At 48.0% G+C, this 23,402-nt stretch overlaps 1 protein-coding gene across 1 annotated transcript in view; it reads right to left on the bottom strand.

Moving 5' to 3' along the window:
- Nucleotides 1-18,971: 18,971 nt before the first annotated feature.
- NUDCD3 (NudC domain containing 3) overlaps nucleotides 18,972-23,402 on the bottom strand; it is a 256,588-nt gene continuing 252,157 nt past the window's right edge. Inside the window, exon 7 of the mRNA XM_078666784.1 lies at nucleotides 18,972-19,725. Within this exon, the coding sequence (XP_078522910.1) occupies nucleotides 19,615-19,725 (111 nt within the window). The 3' untranslated portion in view covers nucleotides 18,972-19,614. The remainder of the gene's footprint in view (nucleotides 19,726-23,402) is intronic.

The raw sequence follows: 23,402 nt of genomic DNA, 5'->3' as shown, positions 1-23,402 counted from the left end.
TACCAAAACAACTTATTCAACACATCCAAAAAACTTCGATCATAATCATTCGTGGCTGCTCCAGAAGAAGGCGCTGGTCGCCGAAACGCGCGTAGAGTACCAACTTGCCACTCATTTCCCCCTTACTTGTTGTTTACTAAAAGAAATGTTTTAATACATAAAATGTTTTTATTATTATGTCAATTCTCTAAATGTAGAATTTTTTAATTAGAACCTTTTCTCAAGTCTTGAAATGTGATTCTTTGTTTAATTCCTAATAAAATACTGAATTTTACTTTACTGTTGTAGCTTAATTTCCTTGTTTAATATTGACATTGATCTATGTTCGCTATGATTGCCTCGATTGTTATTTCTCAAACAGGGAGGTGTTACACCACCCCAGACAGGAGATAGTGGATTGAGGCCGACAGGGCGAGTGAAACTAGACACTGCCTGGGGGGCACAAGGCTCCTCATGCATAGCCCAGTTCAAACCGGTGCTGGGGCACTCCAGCCCCAGCTCTGGCGCGAAACTGGACAAAGGGAAAGGGGTGTAACCACCCCCTTCCTGGGTCCCACCCATAGGAGGGACCTAGCAGGTTATCCAGCCCCTTGATTTGGAATAAAGGTAGGAGCTGTGCCCATAGACTTTAGATAATCCTGACTGAAACTTGGAAACAAAACTCTGGACCCTTCGACATCCCACTCGACGTAGAAGACTGAAGAATCTCCCTTGTGGTCAAGGAGTGACCACCCTGTGCAAACAGGCACCATCCAGCGCCCAACGGTTTGCTTGGTTGCAGCTCCAGCCGGAGCTCGAGCGACAGAGATCGACAAGAACCGGATTCCCAGACATCCAACAGCCCGATCCACAGCCACAGCAAAGCTGAGACCCGTGGAGGCGACGTGAGACGTGGGACCGGCCATCTTGAAAAGACTGCGAAGTGCTGACCGTGCAGCTCCCGAGCCACCCTCGAAGCTGTGCATTGGGGTTTGAGAAGCCCCAGCCCCGAGCAGCTCCTGCACCGAAGATCACCCCTCCACACTCACCGAGTGCTGCGTGGGGCCCCTTTGCATTTTCCTGCTCGACGCGTCTGTCCGGTCACTTGCCCGTTGGCTAGTGGCCTCTACGATGACGATTCTTTGAAACTACTCTGCTGGTCTGGTTGCTCCAGACTGGCCCTCGCTCCCCTGAAAAGGAGCAGCACCTCTGACCTTGCTGGTCCGAGTAAGAAGCGATCTTCAATTCCTGCGTGGGTTGCATTTGCCAAGGCCTGTTTACTCCGATCCGGAAGCCGACACCGCCGACAGCGAGAGCCTTCGTGGGACAGCTCGTGATCCACTCCTGGTCATCCTCGATGCCCCAGAGTCCACGTGACAGCAGAGACAAGCTTCTTGACAACCACCTGATTGCGCCAGACATCGCCTGGTTCCATCCTGGTCACTGGCTAGTGACCCAGACTCTGTCCCCTCTGCTTTCAGGTACCCTACATCTTCGAACCACCCTTGGATCCAACCGGACTCTTCTCTCCTGGCCGCCTGCAGCATCTTCATCTCCAGGCTCCATAGCTCTCCACGACGAAACCCGACATACTTTGGCACCTATGCACCGCTTCCTGTGGGTGAGGTAACGATACAACACCGGTGCTCCTGTAGTGGTTTACACCTCTAGTGTCCTAGTTTTAAGTGGCTAAGTTCTAGTCCAGTCGGAAGACTTCCAAAGCAGTAACTTTATAACTTTTACGCACCATTGACTTTGCATTGGTGTATGAGTGTGCTTTTAGCGCTGCACCCGAATCCCACGGGCTACTCCCGTCCTAACTACAGTCCTAACTACAGTTAGTCCAGTGTAGCCCCAGCGATTCCCAAGGCCCTAGGCCTTACCATTGTTTGTAAAGCGGTTCTTATACCACGTATTTAATATATGGTTTGAGTGGCCACCGGGCCTATCCATAATTGTGCAACTTTTGTATGTTTAACTGTGCTTTTGTTTAAACGCTTGTGCCTCTGCCCTCATAAAGAGTACAGAGGATTATTCTAGTAATAAATATATATATTTTTATAATAAATAACTCATGTGGTGTCCTTTCATTTGATATTATAGGATTGCATATGGTAAAACAGCTGGCTTCACATGCCCACTTGAATTAAGCCTAAGACTGCTTAGTCCATGCTACCCTTAGGATAGCTAGTCTATACGGTTAACTTTACAACCACCACCATAAGGGTTGTTTGGACTGATACAAGGTGCTCACTAGAATAGTGAACATCATACATCAGGCCAACTTCTCACAAGGTACAACCCCTAGACACTACATGTCTCAAGTGCCATACTTGGAATGTATATGTGATTTCCCTGAACATTTGAGTCAGTTAGTGGACTGGAGGAATCTCTGAGCCAGTCTGATGGTTTATTATCATAAAAGTCTCCCTGTCTAACGAATAGCTGCACCTCTCTCCCTACAGTTTGGTGACAAGTGAATATCCGCTCGCAGCCGTTTCGAGGTGATCACAGTTTCCCGAGTTGAAGAGGAGAAAGCCTTTTCAGGAGCTACCGAGGCTCTTAACCGGGCGTATGCCATTGGGGAGTGATTGACTTTGTGATTTACTGCCTTGAGGGTGCGGGACTGCGAGTCCCAGCAGGCGGAGCGCAAAAACCACCAGGCGCACCTGCGACTCTTCCCGCACCCCTCCCCCCCTGCAGTTGATAACGGCTCGAGGCCCCCGCTACGCGGCGGCCGCTCGCAGCCGTTTCGAGGTGATCACAGTTTCCCGAGTTGAAGAGGAGAAAGCCTTTTCAGGAGCTACCGAGGATCTTAACCGGGCGTATGCCATTGGGGAGTGACTGACTTTGTGATTTACTGCCTTGAGGGTGCGGGACTGCGAGTCCCAGCAGGCGAAGCGCAAAAAGCACCAGGCGCACATGCGACTCTTCCCGCACCCCGCCCCCCCTGCATATAGGTGTGCCTATAGCCGTGCACGCGGGACGGAGCACGGGGCGAAGTCCGGGCAAAGGGCGGGCCGTTCGAGAACGGTCGTGACCAGGCCGGGCCACCCCCCTTGGTCCGTTCACTCTGCCTCTCTGCCTTTCAGACTTTTCCCTGGTAAACATCGAAATTAATAGTGTCTGATGATGACCACGAGGGAGACTAGGAGCAAAAGCACCCTGGCAGCAACTGCTGCTGCCAAAGGCCCACTGGATAATTATTTTGTTAAAGCAGGGTCATTATTGATTGATGAAATCACGATCTTGGAGAGGCGTATCTCCCAAGAAATAGACTGGGTGAGAAGATCTTCCATGGGCCCTCTGGCACAGGCAAAGAGCCCAGATAACCGATCCAAGCACACCGAGTATACTGAGTCCAATAAAGGGGTAACTAGCGAAGGAGAGTTCTCTGTGAATCCTGATTTGATCTACTCCAGTTCCCACATTAGTACGAAGGATCTCAGTGATTTGTCGATCTGAGTTTGTTAAATCTACCACCAGTCCAACCCCACCCGAGCTCGCTCCTCAATCCCGAACATGCTCCTGTTGTGGATATCATTAACAACAGAGATCCTACGCAGGGGGCAAGGGAAGGAGCAATCCCCAAAGGGAAAAGAGGGGCACAAAACAACAGGGGAAGGAAGGCAAAAATTCCGAAGCTCAATCCTACTTTGGAGATTATTAGCCCCGGATTGAGCACATTGGGGAATTTACCTACGGACAGAGCTGAAGCTATGCCTACCGAGATCCCGGTTATAGAGGCAACGGATCCTACCATCACGAACCCTCTTGAGACCTCTTGTGTAGATATCACTCTTGCCGATATTGGATCCCTTTTGAGGTCTTTACTAAGTCCCCTAGAAGCACGATTAATTAAAATGGAAGCTAGGCTAGTGAATATAGAGAAATCGACGGTGCAGCTAGCCGACAATTTCAAAGTACATAGCGTAGCAGATATCAGGGGGGTAGAGGGGGGGCAGAAACAAAGAACAAGAGGGGGGTCCCAGTTATCACTAAGGCAGGCAATATTGCAGTACCCCTAGCCCAACTGGCCAAATCAACTCCCTCCCATAGTACGATCACGCAGTTAAAAATTAACGCTCCTATCTCCAACCAGCCGACCGTTCAACTGGAGCAAACATCCCCTTCCCAAACCACGTCCAAGCACTCTATGAATAACACTCCCGTTCTTAGCCAACCCCACAAAGCAGCAGCACCAACTGATGAGGTAGCAGGCAATGCTAACAAGGCAAGAGTAGTGAACTTGCCGCCGGAGGCGACTCCGTATACAGTAATCTTAGCGGGGGTACCCGAGTTAATAACCACTTCTAAAGAATCAACCGCCTCTTTAAAGAACAAGGTGGTAAGTTGGCTATCAATGTTTAGACCTCTCCCGCAAGGTATAACGTGCGAGGTGCTCATTGTAAGAAGGGTCCCATGGGTGGGTAGTACAAGAAACTCTATCAAAGGAGACTGCGTCCTGATTAGTTTCAGAGATCCCATGATCGTCTCCCACATTTGTGGATGGTGCCCCGACGATCAGGGGAGCAACATCCAGTCTCTACCCCTCTCTTTCTTTTACCTACGGTTGACATATACATGTGAGGAGGAGGGATGGGGTAGATCCTCGGAGAGGGTGGGAGGGTGGGACACCAGAGGGAGAGGAGATTTTCATCTTCCAAGAACTCTACAACAAGCGTACTTTACACCATATACGGAGGAGGAGGGTTGGGAAGTGAGTTACGGGAGGGGAGGCCTCTGGAGGGGTAAAAAGAGAGGAGCTTATCGCCATCCTAGAGCCTACCACCCTACATATCTTCCCACATTCAATAGGTATAGTCATTTAGACATGGTAGATTGACAGTTTGTGTGTAACCCTAGTGTAACCCTAGTGTAACCCTAGGTGACCTAGTTTAGGACACCCCCGCGCCGCACGGCCACCAGCTGCTGCGTGTGCCTCCCGCCTGCCTGCCTCGCTGCCCCGGCCGCCGCCGTGTGACCACGCCCCCTGCCTCCGAGCGGCGTGGTCTCCTACGGCGTAGCGCTGTGCTCGCCTGACCTGCAGGCTCTTTACCCCGCTATCTTGACCTGTGCCCCTCTGCATTTATTGTATTTTATTGTGAATTTGTATTTGTTTTTTGCCTGTTTGCCTGTTTTGCGCTCCCCCCGTCTCATCCCAACCCGCTCCCCGCTTCCCGCCACCGCCGCTAACCACGCCCCCTTTTTTCTTTCTGTACCCTCCCCGCTCCCGCCCCCCCAGCTGCTCCGCCCTCCCTCGCACTTCGCCATATATGGCGACCTTGCTAACGCGCCGATTGTGCGCCGAAGACGCGCCAAAGGTAAGCCCGTCTGCGCCCGTCCGCGACCGGACCGCGCCCAGCGCCAGGACCCCTGGCCCCCACCGACGGGAGACGACCCGACTGTCCTACAACGCCACCGAACTCATCGCACTCAACACCGGCGGGATCCCTGGATGCTACCGAGCCACCCCGAGGCGCACCCACGGACCCTTCAGCTGCCACGCCTGCAAGTTCACCTGCATCCGGACCTGCCCCGCACCAGCACCCGCCAAGCCGAACACCAGCAGCAACCACCTCAAGTGCATCCTGCTCAACACCCGCTCCGTCCACAGACACGCCATCGAACTCTGGAACCTCCTCGACACCACAGCCCCTGACGTTGCCTTCCTCACGGAAACCTGGATGAACGACTCCTCAGCGCCTGACATCGCCATCCCAGAGGGATACAAGATCACCCGGAGAGATCGCGTCAACCAGACTGGAGGAGGTATCGCCATCATCCACAGGGACACCACCCACATCACGACCAACACCGACGACACCCTGACTACAGCCGAACACCTACACTTCCAGATCCACACCGACCCGAAGACCACTCTCAGAGGCACCCTGATCTACCGACCCCCGGGACCACGCACACAATTCAGCGAGGACATCGCCGACTTCGTCAGCCCGCATGCCCTCCCCTCCACTGACTACATCCTCCTGGGGGACATCAACTTCCACCTGGAGAACAACAACGACCGCAACACCACCACCCTGCTCGACAACCTCGCCAACCTCGGACTCAAGCAGCTGGTGTCCACCCCCACCCACCTCGCCGGACACACACTCGACGCCGTCTTCTCATCCAGCAAAGACATCACCTTCAGCCACGCCACCGGACTCCACTGGACGGACCACAGCTGCGTCCACTTCACCTTCAGAAGAACGACGATCCACCACCACCAGCAACCGGTTGCTCGAAGAAGCTGGAACAAGATCACAGCCGACCAGCTCGCCGCTTCCCTGAGCCAGCACCCCCCCGCCAGCTCAGCGAACCCCAGCCAGGCCGCCGACAACCTCACGAAGTGGATCAGCAACTGCGCGGACGAACTCGCCCCACTGAGGACCCCGCCCAGCAGACCCGGCAGCAAGAAGGCCCCATGGTTCACCGACGAACTCAAGAACTCCAAGAAGAACTGCCGAGCCCTCGAGAAAGCCTGGAGAAGGGAACCAACACCGGACAACACGACCGCCCTCAAGCTTGCCACCCGGAAGCACCACCAACTGATCCGTGCCACTAAGAAAACTGCATTCAAGGACCGGCTGGACAACAACACACACAATTGCAAGGAACTCTTCAACATCGTCAAAGAGCTCTCCAACCCCAATGCCGGAAACAACGACATCACCCCATCGCAAGACCTCTGCAACTCCCTCGCCTCCTACTTCCACAACAAGATCGCGGACATACACAACAGCTTCAGCTTCAGCACTCAACCGACGCACGCCACAACCGAACCACCGCCCCCCATCACCACCCTCCGCGCCTGGAATCCGATCAGCACCGAAGACACCATCCGCATGATGAACTCCATCCACTCCGGATCTCCAACCGACCCCTGCCCTCACCACGTCTTCAACAAGGCCGACGCTGTCATCGCACCCCACCTGCGGGACATCATCAACACCTCCTTCAACACCGCCACCTTCCCGGAGAGCTGGAAGCACGCCGAACTCAGCGCTCTACTAAAGAAACCAACAGCGGACCCCACCGAACTGAAGAATTACCGCCCCATCTCGCTCCTCCCGTTTCCAGCCAAAGTCATCGAGAAGACCGTCAACAAGCAGCTGGCCGCCTTCCTCGAGACGAATGGATCCCTCGACCCCTCACAGTCTGGCTTCCGAGCCAACCACAGCACCGAGACCGCCCTCATCGCTGCCACCGATGACATCCGAACCCTGATGGACAACGGAGAAACAGCGGCCCTCATCCTCCTAGACCTCTCCGCAGCATTCGACACTGTCTGCCACCGCACCCTAGTGCAGCGCCTCAGCAGCGTCGGAATCCGGGAGAAGGCACTGGAATGGATCATCTCCTTCCTCGACGGAAGAACACAGAGAGTCCGTCTACCACCGTACAAGTCAGAGGCCACCGAAGTCATCTGCGGCGTCCCTCAGGGATCCTCGCTGAGCCCCACCCTCTTCAACATCTACACGAGCCCCCTCGCGGCCATCGCACGCCAACACAACCTCAACATCATCTCCTACGCTGACGACACCCAGCTGATCCTCTCCCTGACCAACGACCCCGCCGCCGCCAGAGCCAACCTCCACGAAGGGATGAAAGACGTAGCCGAGTGGATGACGACCAGCCGCCTGAAACTGAACTCAGACAAGACGGAAGTCCTCATCCTGGGTTCCTCGCCCTCCGCCTGGGACGACTCCTGGTGGCCCCCCGCCCTGGGCAGCGCACCCAAACCGACAGACCACGCACGCAACCTGGGCTTCATCCTGGACTCCTCCCTCACCATGACCAGACAAGTCAACGCCGTCTCCTCGTCAACATCCTGCGCATGCTACGGAAGATCTTCCGGTGGATCCCCACCGAGACCAGGAAGACGGTCACCCAGGCCCTCGTCACCAGCCGACTGGACTACGGCAACGCCCTCTACGCCGGAACCACCGCCAAGCTCCAGAAGAGACTCCAGCGGATCCAGAACGCCTCAGCCAGACTCATCCTCGACATCCCACGACACAGTCACATCTCCGGACATCTGAGAGACCTGCATTGGCTCCCCGTCAACAAAAGAATCACCTTCCGCCTCCTCACCCACGCACACAAAGCCCTACACGATCAAGGCCCGAGCTACCTCATCAACCGCATCAACTTCTACGCTCCCAAACAACATCTCCGTTCAGCCAGCCACGCCCTCGCCGCCGTCCCTCGCATCCGAAGAACGACAACAGGAGGAAGGTCCTTCTCCTACCTGGCCGCCAAGACCTGGAACTCCCTCCCTCCCGACCTGCGCCTGACCCAGGACCACCTCTCCTTCAGGAAGAAGCTCAAGACCTGGCTATTCGAGCAGTAGCAGCACTCCCCCGGGTGAGTAGCGCGCTATATAAATGTCTGTGATTGATTGATTGATTGATATCCCGGGGAAGGCGTGGAGGCAGATGTCATATCCCCCAGATCTACTACGGATCCAACGCTAGAGACTGGGCACCCCGATGCTCCATTATATAGCAAGGAGGACAATCGAACTACTGTTCGAACTACTGTTGATCCCCCCTCACAATCAGGGAATTAGGGGAAAGATCTGGGGGTACGACCCTAAAAATTAGGACCCTGGGCACTACTATTGATAACACCCCCTCCTCATCCCCAGCTTCGCATCCAAGGTCACCATCGCTGAGGATGGTATCATGGAATGTCGCTGGCCTGGGCAACAAGCTCGACCAACAGGAATGGACTGCTTTTATTGACTCCAAAGATATATGCCTGTTCCAAGGAACCTGGGCGAGGGACGAGCACTCTCGCCAAGGCTTCGTGGCATTCTCCATTCCTGCGAAATGGGGGGGGGGGGAGGCCGTCCTTCTGGAGGCCTTTTAACCTGGGTAGCTACCCACCTGGGCTGTCAGGCCGTACGTCTCCCCGTGGCCTCAGAGGATATACTAGTGGTGTTGTTGGAATGGACAAACTCCCGCAGACTTGCCGTGATAAATGTATATTCAAGGCCGGTAAACATATCTCGGGAATCATTCACCATAGAGGAATTGTCAGCTTTCCTTGGTGAAATTCCTGAGGGGACTCCATTTGTAGTGGGTGGGGACTTGAACTCACACTTTGAGCCCCTTGCAGGCCTCCTGGATGGGTCTCCCTGCAAGAGGACGCAAGGTGGTCAGTTCCCCCCCCCCAGAGCCTGGACCCCTCTTGCTCTACAGGTTACTGCTCTGACCCTCAAATATGGGGTCAGAGCTTGCAATGGGCGCACTAAATCTGATATTCTGAGCAAATGCACCTTTAACAGAGTAGGCAGAGAGTCACGTCTGGATTATGTCCTAGTGCAATTGTCCATGTGGTCGCATATCATAGACTTCAGGGTGATAGAAAGATCTGACAGCGACCACAATGCCCTAGAACTAGACTATGCTCTCCCTGGCCAGGAGGGCAGGGGCTATGCCACCGCGGTGTCAAATACAGGGCTTCTCCTGGAAAATAACAGAAGGAGAATAAGGTGGGAAAAATTAGTTACTAGTAGAGAGAACCTTCCTAGACTCTATGCCAGACTCATTCCAATATTGGAAAAAGTGGGCAACCTAAGCGAGAAATCCAGCAGCCAGGAAACCCATAATTTACTATATCTGGCACATGAAGAGCTTATCAGCATCTTGGCGGCAGACCTCTTTTCTGAGGGACAAAGTAGAGGTGGCGGGAAACACCGCATTACATGGTACAATGCCACATGCCGCAAGGCGAAGGGAGATCTCCTGTCTTGTATTAAGGAGGGCAAAAGCAGACTGGAGATACAGGCTAGAAGAAGGGTCTACAAGAAACTCATCACCCAGGCCAAGATTGAGTGGGACCAGGCTAAATAGGAGGAACTCTCTAGTTCGCTAGCTACCAAAGACTATCGTAAGTTCTGGCGAATTGTTAACATGGGTTCCGAGCATTTAGCATCGGCTATAGAACCGAACATCGCGCCAAGGGTATGGCAAGAGCACTTCCAGTCCCTCTATACAGTGGAAGCTGGGGCTCTATGCCACCCATCCCCAACCATATCTAGCCACCCCGAGGGGGACCCCTTCACTGATAAAGAGGTGCGAGCTGCTATTGCGGGACTGTCATCGGGTAAGGCTCCTGGGTTGGATGGCCTCCCAGGTGACCTGTTCAAACAAGAGCCCGATGTATGGGCCCCCTACCTATTGACAATATTTAAAGCTGTCTTGATTGACATGGAGGTCCCTAGCACTTGGCTGGGCGCAGAGGTTGTTCCCATATTAAAAAAGGGTTCGCCTCTGCTCCTAACCAACTACAGGCCCATCAGCCTAATAGACGTGTCCCAGAAGCTTTTTGGTAGGCTTATACTAGATCGTCTCCAGAATTGTCTCGAGGAAACCGCCACTCTAAGCCCATATCAGGCGGGATTCAGGAGGGGGGGTGTCCACAACTGATCAGATATTCCGCCTAAACCTTATTTATTGGAGGACTGCACTAATCGAGGGGGGCAGCTTGTACACTGTTTTCGTGGACTTGCGAGCCGCCTTCGATTTGGTGCCAAGATCCAAACTATGGAGCGTGCTCGCCGACTTAGGGGTCCCGGTAGACATTCTTGCCATCCTAATGAGATTACACCAGAATAATTTTGCACGTGTCAGGTGTGGCAGAAATGGTAATCTTATTGAGTGGTGCACGCTTAGGTTGCGAATGCATCCCTGTTATAGAGGCACTCCATGAGGTTCAAAACAGATTCCAATCTTATTTAAAGTTTCTTTGTTGTATTTATTCTTATTTCCTTTTGTAGAATTTCTGTGATATTGAAAACATATCACTCAGTTATGACATTTCAAAAATCATATCATGAGGAATTTCAAATGGCTAAACTCCAATGCATTTCGGGCTATACCAGCCCTTTATCAAGGAGAACTGAAAAATGAAGAAGACATAACAAACTGTCAGGGAATGGAAATTAATCAGGTGGGGTAAGTGTGGTAACAGGCGTGTTTGTGATAGGAAAAGCATAGATAAAAGAACCCAGACTTCACCCAACCAGGATGTGTGAAAAAACGTGATAATGGTGGGTTACGTCGTGTTGCTAAGACTATCAGGAGTGCTAAAACGCGGGTTGGGTAGAGGTGCGGGATGAGCCATGACTTACGCGTCGCGGAAGTCCATGTGGCGTGGTTACGATCTTAAAACCGAGAAAGTTTAAAGAAGTGTGTTAGTGCCAAGCTCGTAACGAGACTGGTGTTTGGCATGTATCACAACGTAATAGTAAAGAATCTTACTTGTCAGCGCGAACGCTGCTGTTAGTAAACGCTACCGCTGTGCTGTTCCGGCGGGGTTACGTGGAAGTGCGCGATGGGATATTTAGCACGTGACTGTGACTAAAAATAGAAAACGGACTTACAGGCGGAGTGCTGTTGGACGCGTGAGTATATTGGGTAGGTAAAACTAAAAATAAATGATGGACTAGGGGTAAACAGATAACATAGGTGGGAAATGTAAGAAACAGGGGTACAGGAGGACGCATTATCAGAGCAGTACATGTAACATATTTACAAGTAACAACTAAATTCTATACGGTCATTTAATCCAAATGGTTTCAGTGTTTGAAGACGATAGATCCATTCTGTTTCTCGTCGTAAGAGGAATTTACGATTGTCTCTTCCTTCGCTTTGAGTGATGGTTTCTAAAACTATGTATTTAAGTTGAGCGATGGTATGTTTCAATTCAAGAAAGTGCATAGCCACATTAGATTTCTCGTTTCTAGTGCGAATGTTTGACTTATGTTCATTAATGCGCACTTTAATTTTTCTTTCTGTCTAGCCGACAAAGTTTTCCGCAAGGGCATTTGATGGCATAGATTAAGTTAGTAGAGTCGCAGGTGGCGTTAACGTTAAGTCTGATGGTTTGGCCTTTCATTGGATGCGTGATACTGTTGCCTCTAATGATACAATTGCAATTGTTGCAGTTCATGCATGGTCGGGTTACTTTGTTTTCACTAACAGTTACTGCTTTCTTTTGCAATATCTCCTTAATGTTATTGCTGCGTGTGTAGGCAAATACAGGTTGCGTTTTAAAGATGTCCTTGAAGTCTGGCTCCATTTGTAAGATAGGCCAGTGTTTTAAAATTAATTTTTTTAATGTTGCGCTACATGTGGAGAATTTTGATACTAGTACCATGCGTTGATCTTTGGGTGTGGTGATTTTTGTTAAGGCTTGTTGTCTATTGATTGTTTCCATTTGCTTGGTGGCATCCTCGAGGACAGTTTCGGGATATCCTCTTTCTGTGAATCGGTCGTGCATTTCTTTTATTCTTTGTTTGAATGTGTCTTCGTCAGACACTATGCGTTTGACCCGTAGCATTTGAGAATATGGGAGGTGTTTTTTCATTGTTCCCTGGTTAAAACTAGTATAATGTAGGGTGTTGTTGCGGTCTGTCGGCTTGCGATGTAAGTCTGTCGAGAATCCATGATCGGTGATTTTAATGTTTACGTCCAGAAATGACAGTGTACTTTCACTTATTTGCCAAGTGAGTTGGATCCTTTCGTCTTTACTATTCAGTGAGATCAATGCCTCATGTAAAGAGTCTTTTGTGTCTTTCCAAATTATGAAAAGATCGTCGATGTACCTGACGTATAGTGCTATTCTGTCGGTAAAATCGTTGTTACCATAAATGTATGTTTCTTCAAAGTTTTGCATGTAAAGGTTGGCGTACGTGGGAGCCGCACAATTCCCCATCGACATTCCGGATAGTTGGAGATACCAGTTGTTTTCGTGTTTAAAATAGCTGTGGTATAGTGTGAATAACATGAGTTCCATGAGTAATTCTTGCATCGGTGTATTGATGTCACTGTGAAGAACAGCTTTTTCAAAGGCTTCGATTCCCCCATTGTGGGGGATGGAGGTATAGAGAGAATTGACGTCAGCTGTGCATAATAACACTGTAGATTCTAATTCGTTGATGTTGACTTCTGATAATTTCATTAGAAATTCGGTGGTCTTTAATGTAACTTTTCATTTTGATAACTAAAGGCTGAAGATATCGGTCTATGAATTTACCCACTGGTTCGTGTAAGGACCCTCTGGTGGATACGATAGGTCTAAACGGTGGATCATTGAGGTTTTTGTGTATTTTTGGGGACATTTGAATCGAAGGACTCTTAGGATGTTCACTCAGGAGATATTTCTTTGTGCGATCCTCTATGATACCTGCCTCATGGGCTTTATTCACTATTACTAGTAATGTGCTTTGAAATTCCCTCGTGGGGTTGTTGTCCAATTTCATGTAGATGGTCGTATCGTTGATGTGTTCTTCAAGTTTCCTCTTGTACATTTCGGTGTTAAGTATCACTAGGGCACCGCCCTTGTCAGCTTTTAAGCATTTGATCTCTGGATTGTTTGCCAGACTTTTCAGTGTGTCTTTATCTTTCGGAGTGATATTACTTTGTGTTGTTTTTCTCTTGAAGCTGATTTTGGATAGGTCTTTTTTGACAAGATTTTCAAATAAATCGATGCATTTATGGCTGCATGATGGTTGGTAATTGCTGGGAGGTCTCAAGCCTTTGAGTTGATCTAATTTTTCCTCCGTGTTGGGGGTAGCACAATTTCAAAAAAATGCCGTAGTCTCAGTTTTCTTGTGAATTTAAATGTGCTGACATCGAGTTCCAATAGGTTTGTTTGAGTAGTAGGTATGAATGACGTACCTTTTTCTAATAAAGTCATTTGATGTGTTGAAAGATTGGTATCGGATATGTTTATCACTAGGTGTTTTTCCTGGGTTTTAGATCCTTCTTGGTCACTGTGCTTCGTGTGACTGGAGGGCTCTTTTACTTTTCCTTTCCCTCCTCCTGGTTCTTCGGTTACCTCTTGGCCTGATTCTAAAAAATGAACCGGGGTGGGTTGTTGTCCTTCCTTTGAGGTAGTGGCTTGATTACTGGGTTGTTGATCAGTTCTAAGGACTGTGGTGGTTTGTCCTGAAGTTTTTTTTAGACGGATGATAAGAGGAGTCGTTTCCTGATGATGAAGTGTCTGTTTGGGCACTGTAGGGCTTGTTCCGGCGTCTTTGGGCGTATACATCAGCCCAGGTATAAACTTCATCCAGTTTATAGTCGAGAGTGTCTCTCCTGAATTTTCTCACCTTCCTTTCGTTTATTTCTTTGCTGTGTTTATCTAATATGTGATTGATGTCTTCCAGTGTTTTCGCTAGTTCATCAGATGATACTAATTCGGTGAGTTCATTCTCAATGTCTTTAATCTCTTTGTCCATGTCTTTTAAAATGCTAGATAGTTCTTCGACTATTAGAAGAATCAAGTCAAGACTACATTTATTCAAAATACCATTCCATTTTTCTTTGAATGCTTTCGAGTTTTTGCAAAGTGAAGGCCTCAGTGATATCCGTAGTCCGAAGGGGATTCTGAGGGCTCTGTGGTACTTCAGTAATGTGCTCGCGTGGAGCTTCTGGTTGACGTGACGTTTTGAGAGATATAGGAGTTGTTTAATGCATTGCTCTTTAGTGCGTCCAGTAGAAGTTTGATCAATGTCTTCTTCAATCAATGAGTAAATGCGTTGGCGTTCTTCACTATATGCTAGAACATTGGCTCTTGCTTCAGTGGATTTACTGATTTCATCAAATTGCATGGTGATGGCGTGCCTCCCTTATTTGGGCGGAAAACCAGTAATAATTACTATAGAGGTATAAGGTGCACTGCTGTGGGTTATTTTGGATATCTTGACGATGCGTTTTATGAATTGTTCAAATATTTGGGTGCTCTCGCAGGTAGCGCCTCTGTCCGTGTGGCGCGTTTGAATAATATTATTGAGTGGTGCACGCTTAGGTTGCAAATGCATCCCTGTTATAGAGGCACTCCATGAGGTTCAAAACAGACTCCAATCTTATTTAAAGTTTCTTTGTTGTATTTATTCTTAGTTCCTTTTGTAGAATTTCTGTGATATTGAAAACATATCACTCAGTTAAGACATTTTAAAAATCATATCATGAGGAATTTCAAATGGCTAAATTCCAATGCATTTCAGGCTATACCAGCCCTTTATCAAGGAGAACTGAAAAATGAAGAAGACATAAACTGTCAGTGAATGGAAATTAATCAGGTGGGGTAAGTGTGGTAACATGCGTGTTTGTGATAGGAAAAGCATAGGTAAAAGAACCCAGACTTCACCCAACTAGGATGTGAGAAAAAACGTGATAATGGTGGGTTACATCGTGTTGCTAAGACTATCAGGAGTGCTAAAAGGCGGTTGGGTAGAGGTGCGGGATGAGCCATGACTTACGCGTCGCGGAAGTCCATGTGGCGTGGTTACGATCTGCTGTTTTTTTGTTCCGAATGTATTTGAGCGTTGAGTTGGGTGTAAAGTGCGTTCCCATTCCTTCAATCTTGAGTAAAGTACACAGATTTTGCAACTACAAGCTCATCTCACAAGGAAAAGTGCCAATACTGTGAAGACATGTATCAAAATTGTTGCCAAAACAAAGTGAATATTGTTTTCTCTTAAAGGCAGTCATAAAATAATGTTCTGCTGTATACTCATAATTATTCTTTTCATCTGCAGATCCATGTTTATCTCAAAGCCTAGTACCTCCTATTTATGGACCAGCAGTCCGTATTTGATTTTGTAATCTATGGAATATATGTACATTTATTCTTCTACCTTCAACAATCAATGTGTTACTTCTCCACCCTATTTCTGCTGTAGAGCTCAGTTGATTGGTCACATTACAATAACACAATTAAGCAAAAGTAAACATGAATGGAAGACACAAGAAACCGGTTTGGCATGCTAGGAGAGAGAAAAGTGGTTGCAAGTCTACCACGAATAGAAAGAATGATTCAAAACATTCCACAGATGTAACAGTAATTTTCAGGGGCAGATTATAAAACATGTCCGGGAACACAGGACTTTGTTGCCCAAATGGTAAAGCTCGACCTACAGATGAAGCATTGTATTTCCTAAAAATTACTGAAAAACACAAATGGTTGTGCAGGAGGGGATTTTCTGCTTGAGACTTCCTGAGGAAGGCTCAGTGTCAGCTAAGTTAAAAGGATGATGTCTCATAGTGGAAACGGCAGCAGGCCTGAAGAGAGTGCCACATACAAGGAGGAACATGGCCATGTGGTGGAGTCATCTGGGATGTTGCAGGACAATCACAGGGAATGGACAGAGAGAGGCAGGTCTCAAGTGTCGTGGTATGACCGTAGAGACTTGTGAAATCTGGCACGAAAGACACCAGACACGAGAGCCTCTGCTTCTAATTCTCACTTTAGTGGCTCTAGAAAAAATCACCTTCCTCTGAAAGACATGGACTGTACTTCCAGAGCAAAAGTGAGATGGGTGGCTTTGGGACCTAGGTGATCTCCTCAAAACCTGATGCGGTAGGTCTGGCATAATATAGTCATGTAGTAAGCATCGTGGGGGACCTACCACCAAATCTGCACTGTCTAGCAGATACAAAAGAGACAGACAGCGCTGAGCCTTTAGCAGTGGGACCCCATTCAAAGTAGATTTCTGAGAGCAAATGAGACCCATAGAGAACTAGTATTGCATTTAAAACTGGGGCCAGAAGGGAAACAATTTTTGCAGACACTGACAGCTGTCAGTCTAAAACGGACTAAATGAACAAGCAAAACCTAATGCTCCTGGAATTCTCAGTCTGCTCCATTAGGGGCTACAGCATTTACGCAAAATAATCTTAGCTAAGACTAAAGCCGAACCTTCAAAGGCATGCAATGTTGAAATTTGATTTAAAAGGGAGAATCTGGAAGAGTCCCCCTCTCCACTTACTTAATCGCGACATGAAGTTGAGGAGCAGAAGATATAGAAGTTGTCTTTAAAACAGAAGTGAAAATAACATGAGAATGTAGCAAGATCCCTCAGAGGCATGGTCACACTCCCTGCAAGATATGTGTGCGCACTGCCATTAAGTCTCAAAAGATCGCAACAGGTTGATGTTTGTACAATGCACCCAGTTGTAGTAAGATGTGTTTACTGAAGACTATATGGACAATTTTCCTCAGAGTAATTAAAGGTCAAATAGTGTAGCTACCTCCTGTATCTGTATAAAGATTGATGCATTAGGGGACAGTCATTGACCTAGCAAACGCATACAGTACTTAATTTGAACTAATGGTTGTTGGGGGGGGGGGGACCAGCACTCATTTTTGGGGACTGGCACTCATTTTCCCCTCATCAGACATTCCCTGAAAACAAGAGAGAGAAAAACATACAAACAGGAAAGAAGGGTGGGGGGCAGGAAAACAGTCACCAGGGGAGAAAGCAGGAACCTGCAAGAGTGAGATAAAGGGGAGGGGGTGTCTGGTAGTGGGTTAGTGGGTTAAAGGGGCCTGAGATGGATTCAGGGCTAGAAAGCCTTGGTATTCAGCACACTAACATTTAATAGTTCCAGCCGAGCTTCGCTTTGTGCATGGACACTCATTATTTTATAAATTAAGCACTGAAACACAACCGAAGAGAGAATAGATAAGGAATATTTGTGGGCTAAACTTGCATTACAGGAGGAGCAAAACAATGAATTACAAGAAAAGCTGAAGAACCTTGAAAATAGAACAAGATGCAATAACATCTGTAGAATAGGCGTGTCTCAGTTGGGGAAGGGTGAGACATAAGCCCAGAGTTCACAAATCTTTACTCCCAGTTCTCCTTATACCTCTTTTGTGTTATTTTACCTACTGTTTGGTCAGTCATTGACTTGATTTGACACAGCATTTCTCCTATTATACTCATTGTCTGCTATGAACATGTTATTGATGTAAAGTGCTCTGATACCCTCTGGTCTTGCCAACACTATATACATTTCTTAAATAAATGTAACAGATCCTGTTCGTCCTTGATTAGACTGGGCACAAAGAGATCTTACTGAGCCAGACTTGAATGCTCCTCTGAATATTTTTACAAGCATGCACTGAATTTATTTGAAGAAATCGGTTTGGAGAAGAACTATACAGACAAAGGCTTTAAAAAGCCACCTTGCACATCTGTTTCAAGACTTCCTTGGGCCCACTCTTTCAACGGCATATGAAAATCTCCCAGCGGCTGTAAAGAAAAATAAGGTTCTATACATATGGGATACCCCTTCATATTAAGGTTTGCCAAGGAAAGAAAGAAATAGTGAATCTTAAGGCAGAGGCAAAGGCTCTCCTGTGCGCAATAGAGAAGGAAGAAACCAGCAGAAGCTAGGGAAAGTGAAGGACTATCTTCACTTGCAGGGACGATGGCAGAGAGTGGTATGCAAGAACAGAAAGACAATATGTGAGATGAGGGAACCTTGCTCTCCCGTACGGGGCATTGGGCATTTCACTGGGAGGTTGGAGGCAGGTTTTGCAGCAATTCTGCAATATCGGGCCCCAGTAACAAAAGCAGCAAGCAAGCGTTTCCAGCCTCCAGAAGTCAGGCAGTACTTCCCCAGGGGCTGGTTTGAGAAAATTGCCGGGTTTGCTTTGGATTTCCAGTCCAGCCCTGCGTGCAAACAAGGCAGTGGTGTAGGCACTTTGTAGTGATGGTAGCAAAAGTGTGCTGGTGTGTGCCATATAACTGTTCCTACGATCAAGAGACTGAGGTTATGCTCTAGCGAATGGTCGATGACAAGACCAGCATGTCTCAAAGCCTGGTGTAGCATTACAAGCAGCTCAAACTAATGAAAGAAAAAAGACTGGGATAAGTTAAAAAAATACTTAGAAAGGAATTGGACAAGGCCACCAGCAGGCATTTTGCTGAGCAAGAGAATAGCAGATTACAAGTTAAAACTTTGGCGGGTATAAGGTAGTTCCTGGTGCAGATGCACAAACACACATACAAGGTGTGTGTACTGTGTAGTAACTATAAGTACATGGTACTAGCACATAAACTTTCCTTTTTCTGAATCAAACTCCGGTCCTACCACTAAGTGATAAGGTAAAAAAGTTAAAAATTCAAAAGAACCAAGACGTAAGAGTAATATCTGTATTTCACAATAATGCACACAACATTAAGCAGTATCAGATTTATTAACAAACTCATTCAGCTTTCCACATCGTAAAAGATAAACAAACAAAATCAGGAGTAAAAGAAAAATCAGACTCAAGGAAAAATATAATAGAGGCAACTATAAATGGGACCAACATGCTTCAACCTTATGGGACGCAAGAGGCGCCCAGTATCTTCGTGCCAGCATGTAACATACTGAATTATTATTGACAGTACACAAGCTGCCTCTTTATGAGATGGGTTTTACATGCTGCCTCAATACGGGTAGCACTGCCATTCGGCACAACTGTAGGGGAAGGGGTATTTGATTCATTTGTAATATTTGGTTAAAACTTTCAACCTGAAAAATACATAAATGGCCACCGATATCAGTAATAGAAGCCAGCACTCTTCTACTGACCACATAAAAAAACCTGCAACTGATACCAATGTCTGCTAGAGGCTACAGTTTCCAGTTACTGAGTCAAGATTTGTGAAGTTCACACTGCAGTGAGTACTGTGCTGGAGTCGGTGAAAACGTTGCTGACAAGTGGATGGAGAAAGGTGTGACAACGTTTTCAGTGAACAGTTGTAGATTGTCCTTGTCTGTCCACGAGAGGCTTCCACACTCACTGCAGCATTACACTAGGCCTCCCCTCCTGCTGCTAAAACTGAACTGCCCCAGGGGAGATGTTGAACATTGAGGGGTCAAAGGCCTGGCCACGGAATGGAGAGCCTTCAGCATCCCAACCTTTCTTCAACATTTCGTGGACTTTCTAAAATGAAAACAAGGTGAAAAATGCATCAAGAATAAATAAAGTTTTTACCATAAAAAAGATCTCAGTGCAGAACAATGTTTGTCGAGCATACATTACGCGAGAGAGAAAATGTTTTTGTTCCCTGAACGTTCTGAACAGTGTCCTGGTGGTAAGGACAACAAGCACTTGCAATGCAAAATTTGCAGGTTTTATACACACATAAATAAAAGCATTGCCATTTACAATGCCAATAGCTCATACGTTTGCAAATGTGAGACCTTTGTGGCACCCACGCTTTTGCTTACAGCAGCGTAAGCTAAAGCGTGGGTGCCGTGATGGCTTCACAAGTGAAGAAAAAGGAAAAAAGCTTTTTTTCAATTTCTTTACTTTTCAAGCAATTATGGCGCCCGTACTTTAGCTTAAGATGTTGAAAGGTAAAGTTGAGGTGCCGTGATTCTAACTAAAGTAAGCAATAAGAAAAAAAAATGGTGGGTGTACACTTTTTTTTTCTCCATTTATTTACTTTTGCTACAATGGCAGCACCCGCGCTTTAGCTTTGAACATCTAAAGCTAAAGCGCAAGTGCTGCAATTGCTTCAAAAGTAAAATAACAGTAAAAGAAGACACTTTTTTTTCTATTTGTTTACTCTTAAAGCAATTGCGGCACCCACGCTTTAGCTTAAGATGTTTAAAGCTAACGCGCGAGTGCCGCCATTGTACAAAAACCCATAAATAAACATAAAAAGAAAGGCATACAGCCGTGTTAGGCCATCAAATAACAAAAGAAAAGCACACCAGCCATTATTCTTGCTGAGGCATGCCGCGCTGAATAAATGAATTAAAGAGCAAGTTACTTAGCTTCGGTAATCCAGAAACTTTTGCAATACCCCTTGCATGCGACGTCGGGTGGCTTCATTCAGCTCCGCGTGACGTCGTCAGCAGCGTCTGTTATGACGTCGCGTTGCCTACTTAGGCACTAACTAGGAGCGCGGACATCAGTGCTTTTTGTATTTTCCACACCAGAAACGCAGAGCTACGAAGTAATTGATGTAATCGTGTGCAAAACTAGGGCCCTGAAAAGGGGAACAACCCTAGCCCTACAATATCAGTCCACAAAGCCGAGAGGCATGGTTGGGGCTGTAGGGAATCTGCAGCGAGATAGCTGGTGGAAAGGGCCCTTAATCCCTCAGGGGGCTGCTTTTTTGCTAAGGCATAACAAATCCTGATGCAGAGAACAACCTAGCGAGAGATGGTCTTTTTCGGCACTGCCCTTCTCTTCCTTGCTCCCCCCAAAGAGTTGGTAATCCACCTGGAACTCTTTTGTGCGGTCAAGGTAGAACAATAATGCTCTTTTTGGGTCCAATCTGTGGAGACGCTCCTCTTCCTTAGAGGGATGCGGAGGCGCAAAGAAGGTGGACAAAGTGATGGGCTGACCCAGATGCAATGGGGTCACAACCTTTGGCAAAAAGGATGCCCGAAGCACCACCTTGTCCGGGAAGGACATAAGATAAGGAGGCGAGCTGGATAACATCTGCAACTCACTCACTCCGGGGCGATGTAATCGCCACTAAGAAGGCGGTTTTGATGTTCAGCAGCCGGAGGGGACAATTGTGCAAAGGCTCAAAGGAAACATACATCAGATAAGTGAGGATGAAATTAAGGTCCCACTGTGGCATGACAAAGGGCGTGGGTGGAAACAAGTGAACCAGCCCTTTTAGAAATCTATTTACAATAGGAGACTTGAAGAGAGAGGGCTGGTCTGGCAGCGGCACAAAAGCAGACGGGGTAAAAAGGTAACCCTTGAGAGTTCCCAAGGCAGAGCCCTGCTGGGCAATGGTTAGAATGAATAAAAGGATAGTAGACAGAAGTAGAAAGAGGATCAATAGACCTTCAGTACAGTATAATACAAATTTCTGCCAACGACAGGTATATACCCTTTTAATTAAGGGCCGCAAGAATAACGTTACAGACTTCGGGAGGAAGGTCAAAAGCTATCAACTGCCACAGCTAAATCTCCACATATGGAAGCGTAGAGTTGACAGGTTCGGGTGGAGAACCCTCCCCTGCAGCTGTGACAGAAGATCCTCCTGAAGGGGGAGCCTGATTGTAGGATCGACACTCATTCTCAAAAGCTCTGGATACCAGACTCTCCTTGCCCAGTCCGGAGCCATAGGAATGGCTTGGGCCTGGTCGCTCCTGATCTTCTTCAGAACCATTGGTAGGAGTGATCTGGGCAGAAAGGCCTGAACTCCACTCGCGACGAAAGGCATTGTCAAGCGATAGCTGCCTTAGAAACTCCAGCGCGCAGTACTGCTGACACTGCGTGTTCTCTTTGGAACCGAACAAATCTAACCAAGGTTCTCCCCACGGCAGAGTTAGTCCACCCTGACGTTCAGAGAACCTGCCAGGTGTTGAGCCCCCAGGGTTATGTCCTGCTGTTCCAACCATGTCCAGAGACGCAGGGCCGCTTGACAAAGGGTCCATGACACTACCCCGCCCTGCTTGTTGTAGTACCACATGGCGGTGGTGTTGTCCGTGAACACCAGAGCTCCAACAAATGTATGTGGCGCTCCGACTCCGCCAGAGACCAGTGTCCCCTGATCTCCACCTCTCCCAGATGGCCACCCCATCCCAGAAGTAACGCATCTGTCATGACTGTGAGATCTGGTTGGGGAAGAGAGAGGGGTCTGCCGTGACCCAATAGCAGTTCGTCAACCACCACGGCAGATCTTTCGCAGTTCCTTTCGAGATCTGAACCATGTTGGTGAGATTTTCCCAATGCTGTTCCCATTGGTACTTAAAGTCCCACTGCAGAGCCCGCATACGCCATCTTGTGTGTCTTACCAAAAGGATGCAGGAGGCCCAACAACCTCAGAGTCAGTCTCTCCGAAATACAGTATAGTGGCTGAAATATCAGAATATTAGCCTGAATATCCTGGACTTGCCTCTGGGGAGGATAAGCTCGAAACTGCACTGTGTCCAGAACAGCTGAGATGAAAGGGAGCGTCTGAGAAAGAGTTAGGTTTGACTTTGGCATGTTTATAGAGCACCCCAGCGAATGCAGGAGGTTTGCCGTAGCCTGAAGGTGGGAGACAACTGCCTGGGACGAGGACGCCTTCAACAGCCAGTCATCGAGGTAGAGGAAGACCGACACCCCTAACCTGCACAGATGAGCTGCGACCACCGCCATCACCGTGGTGAACACCTGAGGGGCACTGGTAAGGCCACAGGGGAGCACGGTAAACAAAGTGCTAGCGGCCCACCTTGAACCTCAAGTAACGCCTGTGGCCTGGGAGGATTGGAATGTGAAAATATGCATCCTGCAAGTTCAATGCTACCATCCAGTCTTCCTGGTCTAGGGCAGAGAAGACCTGAGCCATTTATCTTACACCTTTGGTGTATCTGGCAGAGGAACTTGAGGCTAAGGTCAAGGCCTATGCAGATGACACCCAGCTTCTTTTCAATTGGGATAAGAATGTGGACTCTGTTTCTTCTGCTCAACACGGTCTGTCCTCCATTTTTCATTAGCTGGCTGATGCACTACTGAAGTGCAATGAAGATAAATCGGAGATTCTTCTATGTGGAAAGTTCCCCTCGAATTTTAGAGAAACTCTCTGGCCCCCGAGTTCCCTATTCCCACCTCTATAGGGAAGCCCGCCAAGAACATGGGGGTGTGGTTGGAGAACCTCCTTAGCT

This window comes from Lissotriton helveticus, chromosome 11, assembly GCF_964261635.1.
Source record: "Lissotriton helveticus chromosome 11, aLisHel1.1, whole genome shotgun sequence".
NCBI lineage: Eukaryota > Metazoa > Chordata > Amphibia > Caudata > Salamandridae > Lissotriton > Lissotriton helveticus.
Note: the sequence above shows the minus strand (reverse complement) of the source record. Positions and strands in the feature narration are given on the sequence as shown.